Source organism: Carlito syrichta, unplaced genomic scaffold (genome assembly GCF_000164805.1).
Source record: "Carlito syrichta isolate Samal-C Ts95f unplaced genomic scaffold, Tarsius_syrichta-2.0.1 Scaffold269792, whole genome shotgun sequence".
NCBI lineage: Eukaryota > Metazoa > Chordata > Mammalia > Primates > Tarsiidae > Carlito > Carlito syrichta.
This window is the reverse complement of record NW_007213888.1, coordinates 116,926-129,801: the sequence shown is the minus strand read 5'-3', so window position 1 is coordinate 129,801 and position 12,876 is coordinate 116,926. Positions and strand designations below refer to the sequence as shown.

Here is a 12,876-nt window from a genome sequence, read left to right as displayed (position 1 = left end):
CACAGCAATTTCAGTACTCACATAGTAAAATATTAACAAATCCTCATGAGAAAAGACCTACATCTATCAGTCTGTATTAGCAAGTTAGGATGCAATGAATATCATCCAGTGAAGATTTACAGAGAATCAACAACAAATGCTTTTTTAGTCAATGATGATACTTGAACCTGTTATTTTTTTCTATTTCTAAGCAGAACTGACACTTATTTAGAGATACTCTTAGAAATAAATAAATAAGTAACCTGGATTAAATAAAATGGGAAAGTATGCAAAGAGAGAGCAGAGTTTAGGATACCTGGTTAAGAAAAACCCAGCACAACATCTGTGTAGCCAACATGTCCCATGTTAGGGTTCATCACCACTGTTCCTAACACAGTGGAATGGGGACCTTGACCAATGCTTATATTTTATGTCTGAAATGGAGAGATTAGCTCATATCATTAACATAGAAGAAAACAGAATCTGAAAGAGAGCTACCATTGGGAGATAGGCAGGCTGAAAAATCCCTATCCATGTGACATGAACGATAATGAAAAAAGAGAGAGAGGAAAGAAGATCAAGAAGGGTGGCCTGTGTCTCTGCTGCCCTCCTCACAAGGCCCAGCTGGCTATAACCACTTAAAATCAATGAGATTTACTCCCTTGAATCAGGAGAAAATGTCTGCTAATACAAAAAAAAAAAAAAGTTTGGATGAATACCACTTGTGACCCAAAGTTTTCTGTTTTCTTAATGAGAACTTATCAAAGGTATTCATTAATTACTAGGTCTGTAAAATATTTGGACCTATTTAAATATGCTCAAATTTCCTCTAGGAGAATTGGCAAGTCTAGTGAACTACAGTCATCATTAGTCATTAAGCATTAGGATAATTAATCAGATGGAGGAAGTAAATAAAAAATGATCTCTTAATCAAAAGATGACCAGATCTCAAAGAGAAGCTGTTAAAAGAGTGCCCCTTGCCTACTAAGTTACACGAAGATTTAAAATTCGAAACCCATGGACCTAAAGTTTCTACCTATTTTCATATTTGCTTTATTGTAATATAAAAACCCAGAAGAAATATTGCCTGTATGCCTACTATGTTTTCTAAATGATAGCAATACTAAGAACTAAAATTAATGTATGACCTGTGTCAAGGACTCCATGGAGTGTTTTATGTACATGATTCAATCAATACACATGGCAACTTCCTGAGTACTAGGATTATCCCCGACTAACAGAGAAGGAAACTGAGGCCCAGAAAGTAATTTGCCCTGATTTATGTAGCCCAAAGTAATTCAAACAGAATCAAAACCTTTAAACTCTATGTCCTTTTTTTCCTACTTCATCAGATTTTGAAATGTCTACCCCACATGGATCAGACGCTTATATCTCAAGAAGGAAATGAAGTGGTAGGAAAAAAAATAAGAAAATAACCACAGCTCACCTCTGGATTTTCTTCTCTTACTCTTCGTGACTGTAAAACAATGATGTATCCATTAATACATTCACGCAAAAACCCACAAAAATTAAATTTATACAGATTAGCTAATTGTCCTCAATGTCATTTACCTTTTCTTGAGAAAAAGCTGCTTTTCCTTCTTCACTTTTTTCATCCATCTCATCGTCACTCCACTCCCAGTCACCGTCTTCAGTTTTATGAAGGTGACCACTTGACCCAGGGACTCTTCTTACCTGAATCAAAACAAGTCCACACAATTCTTCACTAGTCGAATGTGTACCACATTCGCTGACGCCACTACTTGGGTTACACAGCATATATGCCACCCTGAAAATAACCTAAGTGGCTAGCTATGAATCCAGGGATAACTAGAAGTTAAGATCCAAAAAGACTACATAGCCTCCAGACTTAGACACTCACCCTCTTTCCAATAAATGTTGTGTTCCTGAAATGCATTACTATGCATGTATAGAGCAAAATATTTTGGAATAACACCACACACAAGCCATTGAGGACCAAGCTCATTTTTCACCTTTACTTCAGTTAACACTTTATTATTTACTATACATAAAAAGTCATGTGGTAGACTTCAAATCGCCTCAGGAAGTACAGGCGAGAAAGTTCCTGCTGACTGAGCAAAGGCAGGGAAGTCAGGAAGCCTAATAAAGTTTACTAGACTAGGGGTATCAGTGAGCTCAACTCTCCATCAACAAAGCAAATACTCTTCTTTTGCCAACTTGCTCCTTTTCCAAACCTGACATCATGCTTATTTTCCCAAGATTCTGCTCAACCTACCTGAGCAAAACAAAGCAGCATCAGACTATCCTTGACGTACTTTGTAGCATTTATGAGATAGGTGAGATTGCTAGGAACACAGCATGATAATCAGCACCCATGTCAGTGACTAGATTATAATCAGTTTTCCTCAATTATTTCAAACAATTATTGAGCTAAGGTAGAGATGTAATACATGGGGCATGCTATCCTAATATCTTTGTGGTTGGTAGAGCAAAATTTTTTAAAGGACAAGATGACTGAGAATGAGCCTCTGACCAAAGTAATTCACCTTAAAAAAAAAAATGTACTCTCTGAGATGTAATTAAAAGAAGCACTGCAGCAAATGAACATGATATTAACATGACAGCCAGTGGCCCAATGATTCAGAGAAACTCTGGGCAGAAAGAGAGCTTCCAGATGATCTAGGCCAGTCCCATCATTCTACAGATGAGGAGAGAATGGCCCAGGAGGTGATCCAAGATCCGTCAGCTATGAGGACAAAATCAAGGCAAGAAAAAAGTCTTCAGACTTGCACTCATATGGAGTCTCCTTACGCCATTGAAGAATAACTGCCAGAAAGAAGTTGTCTAAAAATTCTTTCTGTGAAGACCTTAAAAGACTGTGATGGGAAGAAAGACTATTTTCAACAGACACTATTTAGTTATACCATAAAAGCTTCATTAAACCCAAGAGAAATAGCACAGAACTTAAATTTAAGTGCTTATACATGTTGGATCAATGTGAAGTCATAAACAATACATGCCAGGGGTTTGGTTTGATTTGAGGGCATTAACACATAGAACCTATAAAAGTAATTCTAACCATTTGATCTAGAAGATTTACACTCCAATATAGCCAGTTAAAAAGCAAGTAAGGGAGGGAGCCAAGATGGCCACTGTGGAACAGCAGATCGGGGCCATTCTCACATAGCAAAACAGAGTAGGATTCCACTGCTGTTAAAGGGAGACACCCTAAGCACTTTTGGATGGGTTAAACACCATGAATCTAGAGAAGGTCTCTCTAAGTCCAGAAAGCCATGGCAGGTGCAGAATTCCAGGCACCCCATCCCCTGTCCTATACCAGGTGTGTACTGAAAAAGAAGATCTATTTGGAGAAGGAGGGAGTGAGTGGTTATAATATGCTTTGAATTGGTTCACTCCCTCCAACAGTGCTCGAATAATCAGTTTCAGGTGGGAGGAAACCTAGTTAGGAAGCAGTGGTGGGCACCAGAGCCAAGGTGGGAGCAGATCCCATGCTGGAAAAGCCAGCCTGCAGAATGAATCTGACTGACATGCCCACTGCCAGCACCTGGTGGAGCAACAGACCAGCTCCTCTCTTGCAGGACAGGAGAGTGGGAATCTAGCCACAGTTTAAAAGAGGCACCCTGAATGCGTTTGAAAAGGTGAAACTCCCCCACACCCAGCAGGGGTCTCCTTGAAAACACAGAGATCAAAAAGGCAGGGCAGGAATCTGGGCACCCCACCCCCTCACAGTAAGCTAGGTGTGTATAGGAGCTGAGATCATGCTGGGTGAGGGAGGGGCATGAGCGATTCTGGGACATGGTGGGGTCGGTTTACCCCCTCCCCACCAATCATCAGCTATGACTAGCAGGTGGCTGAAAACTGACCTGACTAGTTTAGCAGCAGGAGACAAAATCTGCAGTAACAAGAACCTACCACAGAGTGGAGCTCCTTCCTGTCTCACTAAGGCAAGATGAATGGAGAAACGCAAGTAACTCAGAATTTTAAGGAGACAGCGCACGAAAAAGCAGCCATCAGAGCACAAACAATGGAACCCCCCAGAACGACTTGCCCCAGGTGACAACCACAGAAATCAGAGAATGGTACAAATGAACAGGAATCAAGAGAAATATGAAGTGAAACTCAAATTGCATAGTAAGTAAAAGTCTATTCTGAAATATTGGAAATAAAGAGCTCCAGCCTCAAAATCAATAACAAATAACAAGTATTAGGAACAGCCTCAACCACGCAGAGGAAAGAATCTCAGACCCTGAAGACCAAAATATGGAATTCACAAAGTTTGTTAAAAACATAGGAAAAAAACTCAAAAAGAAGTAAAAGAACTTCTGAGAGCATTGTGACACTGTCAAAAAAACAAACCTATACCTCATTGGTATCCCCAGAGCAGAAAAGGAAGAACACCATGGAACAAATACTCCATAAGGTCATCCAAGAGAACCTTGCCCTCCTTGCTAGAGAGATGACCATCCAAGCGCAAGAGATTGAGAAACCTGGCAAAAAATTACATGAGAAGACCACCAGCAAGACATATAGTGATCCATCTCCAAAAAGTAAACACAAAAAGAAAAAAATTCCAAAGCAGCAAGAGGGAAAGGTCAGACTACCTACTGGGAAGAACGCATCAGAATTGCTCCAGACTTACCTGCAGAAACACTACAAGCCGGAAGGGACTGGAGTTCAATTTACAATATTCTTATAGATAAGCAATTCCAACCAAAAATTTCCTATCCAACCAAGCTAAGCTTCATCAGTGACAGAAAATTAAAATCCTTCCTAGATACCCAATCCCTAAGAGAATGTGCGCCTCCAGATGCTTAAGAAGATACTGAGCACAGGAGACAAAGAAAAAGGCCATGCACATTACAAAAGGACAGGCAAACACAGAGTTAACAAAACATACAGAGCACTTGCAAAAATGAAAACACACATATATAAATGCAAAACTTAAAAGAAAAAAAAGCAGTCCCCTAAGAGCCCTATGACAGGGATAAACTCTCACATATCAATAATCACCTTGAAGCCAGGCTCGGTGGCTCAGCCTGTAATCCCACGCCTTTGGGAGGCTGAGGTGAGTAGATTGCCTGAGCCTTCAGGTTCGAGACCCGCCTGGGCAGTGAGACCTCATCTCTACAATAAGTCAAAAAATCAGCCGGGCGTGGTAGCGCACGCCTGTAGTTCCTACTACTCGGAAGGCTGAGGCAGAAGGATCGCCGGAGCCCAGCAGGCGAGGCTGCGGTGGCCGGGAGCAGCTACTGCATAACAGTCTGGGCGACAGAGTAAGACTCCAACTCAAAAAATTAAAATAAATAAAAATAATCACCTTGAATGTGAATGGACTAAAATGCACCACTGAAGAGACAAAGAGTGGCAAATTAGATTTTTAAAAAACCACCATGATCCAACAATCCTCTCCCTCCAGGAAACTCATCTCATTGCAAAAGACACCCACAGATTCAAGGTTAGAGGCTAGGAAACGACCTTTCAAGTGAATGCAAAACAGAAGAAAGCAGGAGCATTTATTCTAATATCTTCAAGCCATCAAAAGTTTAAAAGGACATGGAAAGATACCACATAATGATAAAAGGTCCAATTCTCCAGCAAGAAATAGCTATACTAAACATATATGCATCCAACATAGGAGCACCAGATTTTATGAGACAACTACTAAGCAAACTTAAGGAGGACATTGGTTTTCACACAATCATAGCTGAAAATCTAAATACCACACTAACAGCTTTAGATAGACCATCGAGGCAAAAAAAAATCAACATGGAGATCTGGTACTTTGGTTGAATGGACTTAATAGACATCTATAGAACACTTCACTCAACAACCACAGAGTATACTTTCTACTCATCAGCACATGCAACATACTGCAAGATCAATTACATTCTCAGACAGAAATCAACCATGAGCAAATTTCAAAAGATAGAAATAATACCATGCATCTTCTCAGATCACAATGGAATAAAAATAAATATCACCACCAACAAGATTCCCACCCCCAAAATACAAAGACATGGACACTACACAACATGCTGTTGAATGACTTCTAAGTCAACATGGAAATCAAGATAGAAATAAAAAGATTCCTAGAAACAAACGAAAACAAAGTCACATCTTATCAAAATATCTGGGATGCCATGAAAGCAGTGTTAAGAGAAAAATTCATAGCATTACACACAAATCAAGAAAACAGAAAGATCACAAGTAGTCAGCCTAACATTACACCTAAAGGAACTGGAAAGGCAAGATCACCTAAATCCTAACTTCAGCAGAAGACTCCAGAACACCAAGATAAAAATCACAGTTGTAGGATATTGAAGAGAAAATACTGCAGAAAGGATCAACAAGACCAAAAACTGTTTCTTTAAAAGGATAAATAAGATTGACAGTCTCCTGATCATATTGACTTAAAAAGAGAAAGAGAAAGCCCAAATATATACAATGAGAAATGCAAAGGATGAAGTCACTACTGACCGTGGAGAAATTCAAAAGATTATCAGAGATTACTATAAAAATCTGTATGAAATAAACTAGAAAGCCTAATGGAAATGGAAGCTTTCTGACATCACACAGTCTCTGAAGGTTGACACAAGAAAAAATTAAAACTCTCAACAGACCAATAACAACCCAGGAAATTGAGTCAGTCATAAGAAATCTACCTACCAAAAAAAGTCCCAGACTAGATGGCTTCCCAGCTGAATTCTACAGCACATACAAAGAGGAGCTAATACCAATCTTATTGAAAGTATTCCAGGTAATCGAGAGTGATGAAATGCTCCCCAAATCATTTTATGAAGCTAACATCACACTGATACCCAAACCTGGCAAAGACCCAACAAGGAAAGAGAATTACATGATGAACATAGATGGAAAAAACCTAAACAAGATTCTAGCAAATCAGATCCAATAACACATCTCAAGGATCATCTACCATGACTAGGTGGGCTTCATTCCTGGGACACAGCACTGGTTCAACATTCACAAGGCCATAAATGTAATTCAGTATATGAGCAGCTATAAAACCAAGAACCACATGATTATATCATTAGATGCAGAAAAACTATTTGACAAAATCCAGCACTCCTTCTTGGTAAAAACCCTTGAGCACCTAGGCGTAGAAGGAATATTCCTCAAAACAGTAAGAGCCATACATGATAAACCCACAGTCAACATTTTCCTCAATGGGCAGAAATTGGAAGCATTCCTCCTAAAAACAGGAACAAAACAAGGATGCCCACTCTCACCCCATCTTTTCAACATAGTGTTGGAAGTCCTAGCCAGAGCAATCAGGTGAGAAAGAAATCAGGTGTATCCAAATAGGAAAAGAGGAAGTTAAGCTATCCTTCTTTGTGGACAATATAATTCCACATCTTGAAAACCCCAGAGAGTCTGTCGAAAGCCTCCTTGCACTGATAATCAACTTTGGTAACGTCTCGGGGTACAAAAATTAAAGTGCAAAAGACAATGGCACCTCTATACACCAGCAACAAGCAGACAGAAAATAAAAATGAAAAACACAATCCCATTCACAAAAGCCCCCTAGAAATCTACCTAACCAGAGAAGTGAAATATCTTTACAATGATAACTACAAAATGCTGCTCAAAAAAATCAAGGATGACACAAACAAATGGAAAAACATTCCATGCTCATGGATCAGAAGAATTAATATTATCAAGATGTCCATTCTACCCAAGGCAATCAACAGATTTAATGCAATACTCATCAAATTACTAATATCATTTTTCTCAAGCCTAGAAATAACAATACAGAAGTTTATAGAAACAAAAAAAGAACAGAAATAGACAAAACAATTTTAAGCAAAAGAAACAAAGTAGGAGGTTTTGTTCCAGATTTTAAACTTTATTACAAGGCTATAGTAACCAAAACAGCCTGATATCGGCACAAGAATAGGTATATACACAAATGGAACAGGGCAGAGATTCTGGGAGCAAAAACTCAGTCTCTCAGCCAACTCACCTTCAACAAAGCTACCAAAAACAACCACTGGGGAAAGGAGACTATATTTAGGAAATGGTGCTGGTAAAACTGGCTGACCACATGCAGAAGAACGAAACTGGACCCCTGCCTATCACCATTTACAAAAATCAACCCCAAATGGATCAAAGACCTGAATGTGAAACCTCAAACTATAAGAATCCTAAAATAAAATGTAAAAACACTATTACGCACATCAGAGTAAATAATGAATTTTTGACCAAATCCCCAAAAGCAAATGCCATAATAGCTAAGATAGACAAGTGGGACCTCATCAAGCTGCAAAGCTTTTGCACAGCAAAAGAAACTATCAAGAGAGTGGGGAGACAATCCACAGAATGGGAAAAAATATTTGCTAATTATATATATGACAAAGGTCTAACATCCTGGATCTGCAAAGAACTCAAACAAGCTGAAAGGGAAAAAAACAAACAATCTTATTAAAAAGTGGACAAAAGACATGAATAGACACTTTTCAAAAGAAGATCTACAAGCAGTCAACAGACACATGAAAAAATGCTCTGTCTCACTAATCATCAGAGAAATGCAAATCAAAACTACAATGAGATACCACCTAACTCCAGTAAAGATGGCCATCATTAATAAATTTAAAAAAACAAAGACAAAAAAAACAGACACTGGTGCAGGTGTGGAGAAAAGGGAATGCTTCTATACTGTTGGTGGGAGTGAAAGCTAGTTCAACCTCTGTGGAAAGTAGTGTGGCGATTCCTAGAAGGTAAAAAATTGACTTTCCATATGATCCAGCAATCCCTCTCCTGGGAATATACCAGAGGAACATAAATCATTCTACAAAAAAGAAACTGGTAACACGCATGTTTATAGCCACACTATTCACAACAGGAGAAACATGAAACCAACTCTACTGCCCATCAAAAAGTGGACTGGATAAAGAAATGTGGTACATATAGACAATGACGTAATACACAGTCATAAAGAAGAGCAAAATCATGGACTTTGGATGGAGTTGGAGACCATCACACTTAGTGATCTATATCACAGAAACAAAGGACTGAATATCGCATGTTCTCAATCATAAATGGGACCTGAGCATCACATTAGCACAAGGGAGGGATCAGCAGTCACTGGGCACTGTGGAGGGGAGAAAGAGAGTGCTGGGGGCAGGGAGGGAACGCATGTAACTTCACAAAGGGTTCCTGGTCCCAAACAAGGTAAGTGAAAGCCAGCTGGAGACTCAAACTTCACCAGCATGCAGCCTACTTGTGTAGTTAATTCTTACTTGTACGCCCCATCTCTAGAATACAATAAATTTTTTAAAAAATAAGAGCCTAAGCTCTAGAGGCGAATCACAAAAAAGCGAGTAAGAAGTTCTCATTCATAATTGCAAATAGTTATGCTTATTTTTTTCAAAGAAACTTCCTTTTCTCTACTCCAAAAAATACTTTTTAACTAATTCATCTTTGAAATACTTAGTACTTAGTAAAACCCCTTCTGTGCTTGTCATATTTTTTCCTCTTGCATTTTAAGTTGTCTTAAAAACCTATTCTAATGATAGTGATTTTTTAATGGTGCTTATAGATGCTGGTGCTATAGAAAAAAATGCTGAAATGCACTTCAGGATTTTTCAGAACAGATTGCTCATTTCCAAGCTGCAAAGAAATGGCTAAGGAAAGAAAAAATAATTTTCTGTTGGCGTATACAAATAAAATTAATTATTTTCTTAGCAACACTAATCATGGTGATAGCAACACAGAGGAACATATGTTAATGATTACATTTAAAGAATCTAAAGAAACATCTATTACATAATATACTATTAACTAAGAAGAGAGAGAACAAGTAAAATTATATATCAGAAATAGAATAAAACTCTACCTTTACTCAAATTGTAGGAACCAAGGATATTTAATGAATTCGCATTCTTTAAGTACCCACCCAAGAGATTACACTAAGGCAATCTCTTTCCAGAGAGAATTTGGCTTTACACCCTAAAATTTAGTTTATGCCTTTTTCCCTTCTGGCTCTGTTTACAAGATATGTCACTTTCATTTCCACAAGCAGAATCCAACTACAAACAATAAAGTGGTCATCCTTTTCCATTTTTATTTTATTTTAGAGCTCTCCCTCTTAGTTTTATTTGCTGGAAGAGAGAAAGATAAAACAAAATGTCTAGGATTATTGCTACAGACACTGAAAGAAATGGTGGGATGGGGCTTTATGCAATAAACATTGGTTAAACAAAGAAGTGTATAAATGTTGACCAAATTAAAACAAAGAACATTAAAGAATCTAGAATGGAAAAAAATGCTGGCATAATAATCACAAGAACAAGAATCTAAGTTTGTCTTTGAGAATGTCCCCTCACTCACCCCCAGGAATAAACCTACAGCATAATTTGAAACCAGGTTTCATGATGTATTTATGTGACAATGACTTCTACTGAAGACACCAGAAAATCAATTTTACAAAATTACATCCTTGTAGGGAGTTTGTAGGGATGATGAGAAACAGCTTTTACCTTTTAGAGCCAACTGAGTTTTGCACAGTTTAACAAATAGTCTTCTTATTTAAGAACTGAAGAATATGTTGCAAAATAAAAACTACCCCCCACCCCACACACACAAAAGATGTATAAGTTTCCATTTCCCCCTACAAAGGTGAGTATGGGGATTCTTTACTCTTAGAATTCTAAGTGAATTAACTATTCTATTACTCTTGTTCTGTTAATGATTTGTTAACTGAGTAAGCCAAGCGGTGGTAGAATGAATTTATTCTCTACTTTCTACGTAAGTAGTTTTTTTAAAAAATCCATAGCTTCTAAGAAATGAGGTCAATTTAAGTGATACCTAGAGGAAATCATAATCCCACAAATGCCTCAGTTATAGGTGCAATACTGGAGTCAGAAAAAGTTTTACATGCAGAAACATTTATTCCCAAGACTGGGAATAAAATACAAGTAAAAAGTTGTATTTATACCTGAAAGGAAGATAGTATTTTCTTCCCTTTCTCTAAACAGCATCTGTATGAAAATCCATTAAAGAAATGAACTATCGTAATACCATAAGGAATTGGCAGTAGTAGGAAACTGCCGACGGGGGTGGGGGGGAGGAGGGGGCAGGATTGGAAGCAATGAGAAACTGTCAGGGAATGCACACCTCATCAACAAGGGCACTTGCATAATGAACATTTGTATACCTAACCCTGAATTGTACCCCACATATTTAAAATAAAAATTTTTTTAAAGAAACAAACCAAAGTTCTGATTCTCACAAGAAAAGAAGGCAGGCTACACTAGATGAGGAAGCAGCGTGGTTCCTAGCCAGTTTTGGTGGCACCAGACAAGATGTAAGAGGCAGGGCTAGGACACAGAGACCACGGAGAAGACACGGCAGCAATATAGGAATCAGTTACTAGAGTGGTCTAATTGCTCCAGTAGTGTTCCTCTAAACAGGAGCTGTCTATAAATACAGGTGTAACCATCTCTGCAACTCAGAGGAGGTACCTGGTCCCAGACACCAGACTTGAGAAGAAAGATATGAAGGAGAGGATAAGAGAACCAACAGATGAACTGTCCATAAGAGCATAATAAATATGCCAGAAATGCATGTGTGTGTCTCTAACACACCACTGAACAAAAGAGGAATGTGACCCAAATAAATACTGACCAGCTTTTAGAATTTGTCTCAATCCAGCATGCCAAAAAAAAAAAAAAAAAACACCCACCATCTTCTTCCTCAGCCACATGAACTTCTCCCTGGACATGGAATTCCGGAATCTCCTTGGAGTGATTCTCCCCCTCACTGGGAAACCTGCACTCGGCCCCCACCTCATGTCTGCCTATCAAGGACTCACTGGGCACAGCAGAAAGCAACACACAGTGACATTTCTGTTATCAGGCATTCTATGGAGAAGTATAAAAAATGTTTCTAATTAATTGCTGTTTATAATGTACTTGAGGCTCTGCCAAGCAAACAAAAGCCTTCTAAATCATCAAAAATTAACAAACAAATTTAGACTCAGTTAGGTTTTGGCAGGAAATATTTTGCTGTCTGCATAGTTTATACACTCACACTGCCATCCTCTGACCTCCACCTCTCTTAGCCCCTCCATCCAACCACCTATTCCCTGGCTCACGGTCCTCTCCAGTCCTACGTCCTCTCCTGCTCTTCCACCAGCCCCCTCCTGGCTTTACTCCCATCATGCAATGCCTGGCATCTACAACTGACCCTCCTGATGCTGCACTTGATGCTGCTCCAAGTTCTATCACCCTCACAGCAGTGTCCTACACTCACCCAGCCCCAATCACTTAAAGTAACTTCATCTGATACCCTGAGAGCACAAGTACATCCAACTTATAGCCACAGCCCCTCTCTTCCCAATAAGCTCCACACTCTCCCCCTTAGCCTCTTTCCCTCCTGTGTGCAAGAAAAACAGATGCCTTCTCCTTGATAAGACTAGCCTTCTGAGATACTAGCTCCACATGTATCTCCCACTTATTCTTTCCTTCAAGACATTTACAGCCATGCTCTGGCTCCTCTATATTCACCTATAAGCATGTTTAAATCTTTCTCACACTTATACCAAAAAAGGAGTGAAATTCCTTCGATTTTTGCATCTTCCTTACGAATCACTCCATCACTCTTGCCTTTGTCAACATTTTTCTAAAGATAGTTGCTAATTGTTGCCCTCACTTCCTATCTCATCCTCATTCTTTAATACCATACAAAATGATATCTGCTTCCACTGGGCCACCAAAACCACTCCCTCTCCCTTAGAGATTTAATGACTTCCTAATAGTGTCATTCAACGTTCTCTGTGGCCTTAACGCCATCTTGTTGACACTGAACCCCGTCCTTTACTTCACGCTTTCTCCAGACCTGTTCATGACATTTCTCCTCCTATCTCTCTCTGTCCTT

At 38.9% G+C, this 12,876-nt stretch overlaps 1 protein-coding gene across 1 annotated transcript in view; it reads right to left on the bottom strand.

Annotated features, from left to right (window-relative positions):
• Positions 1 to 12,876, bottom strand: part of LOC103254099 (STE20/SPS1-related proline-alanine-rich protein kinase) — a gene marked incomplete at its 3' end in the record, with an annotated part of 130,166 nt that overhangs the window by 15,929 nt on the left and 101,361 nt on the right. Inside the window, exons 11-12 of the mRNA XM_021709641.1 lie at positions 1,552 to 1,674; positions 1,427 to 1,456 (exon numbers count right to left, since the gene is read on the bottom strand). Of these exons, the coding sequence (XP_021565316.1) occupies positions 1,427 to 1,456; positions 1,552 to 1,674 (153 nt within the window). The remainder of the gene's footprint in view (positions 1 to 1,426; positions 1,457 to 1,551; positions 1,675 to 12,876) is intronic.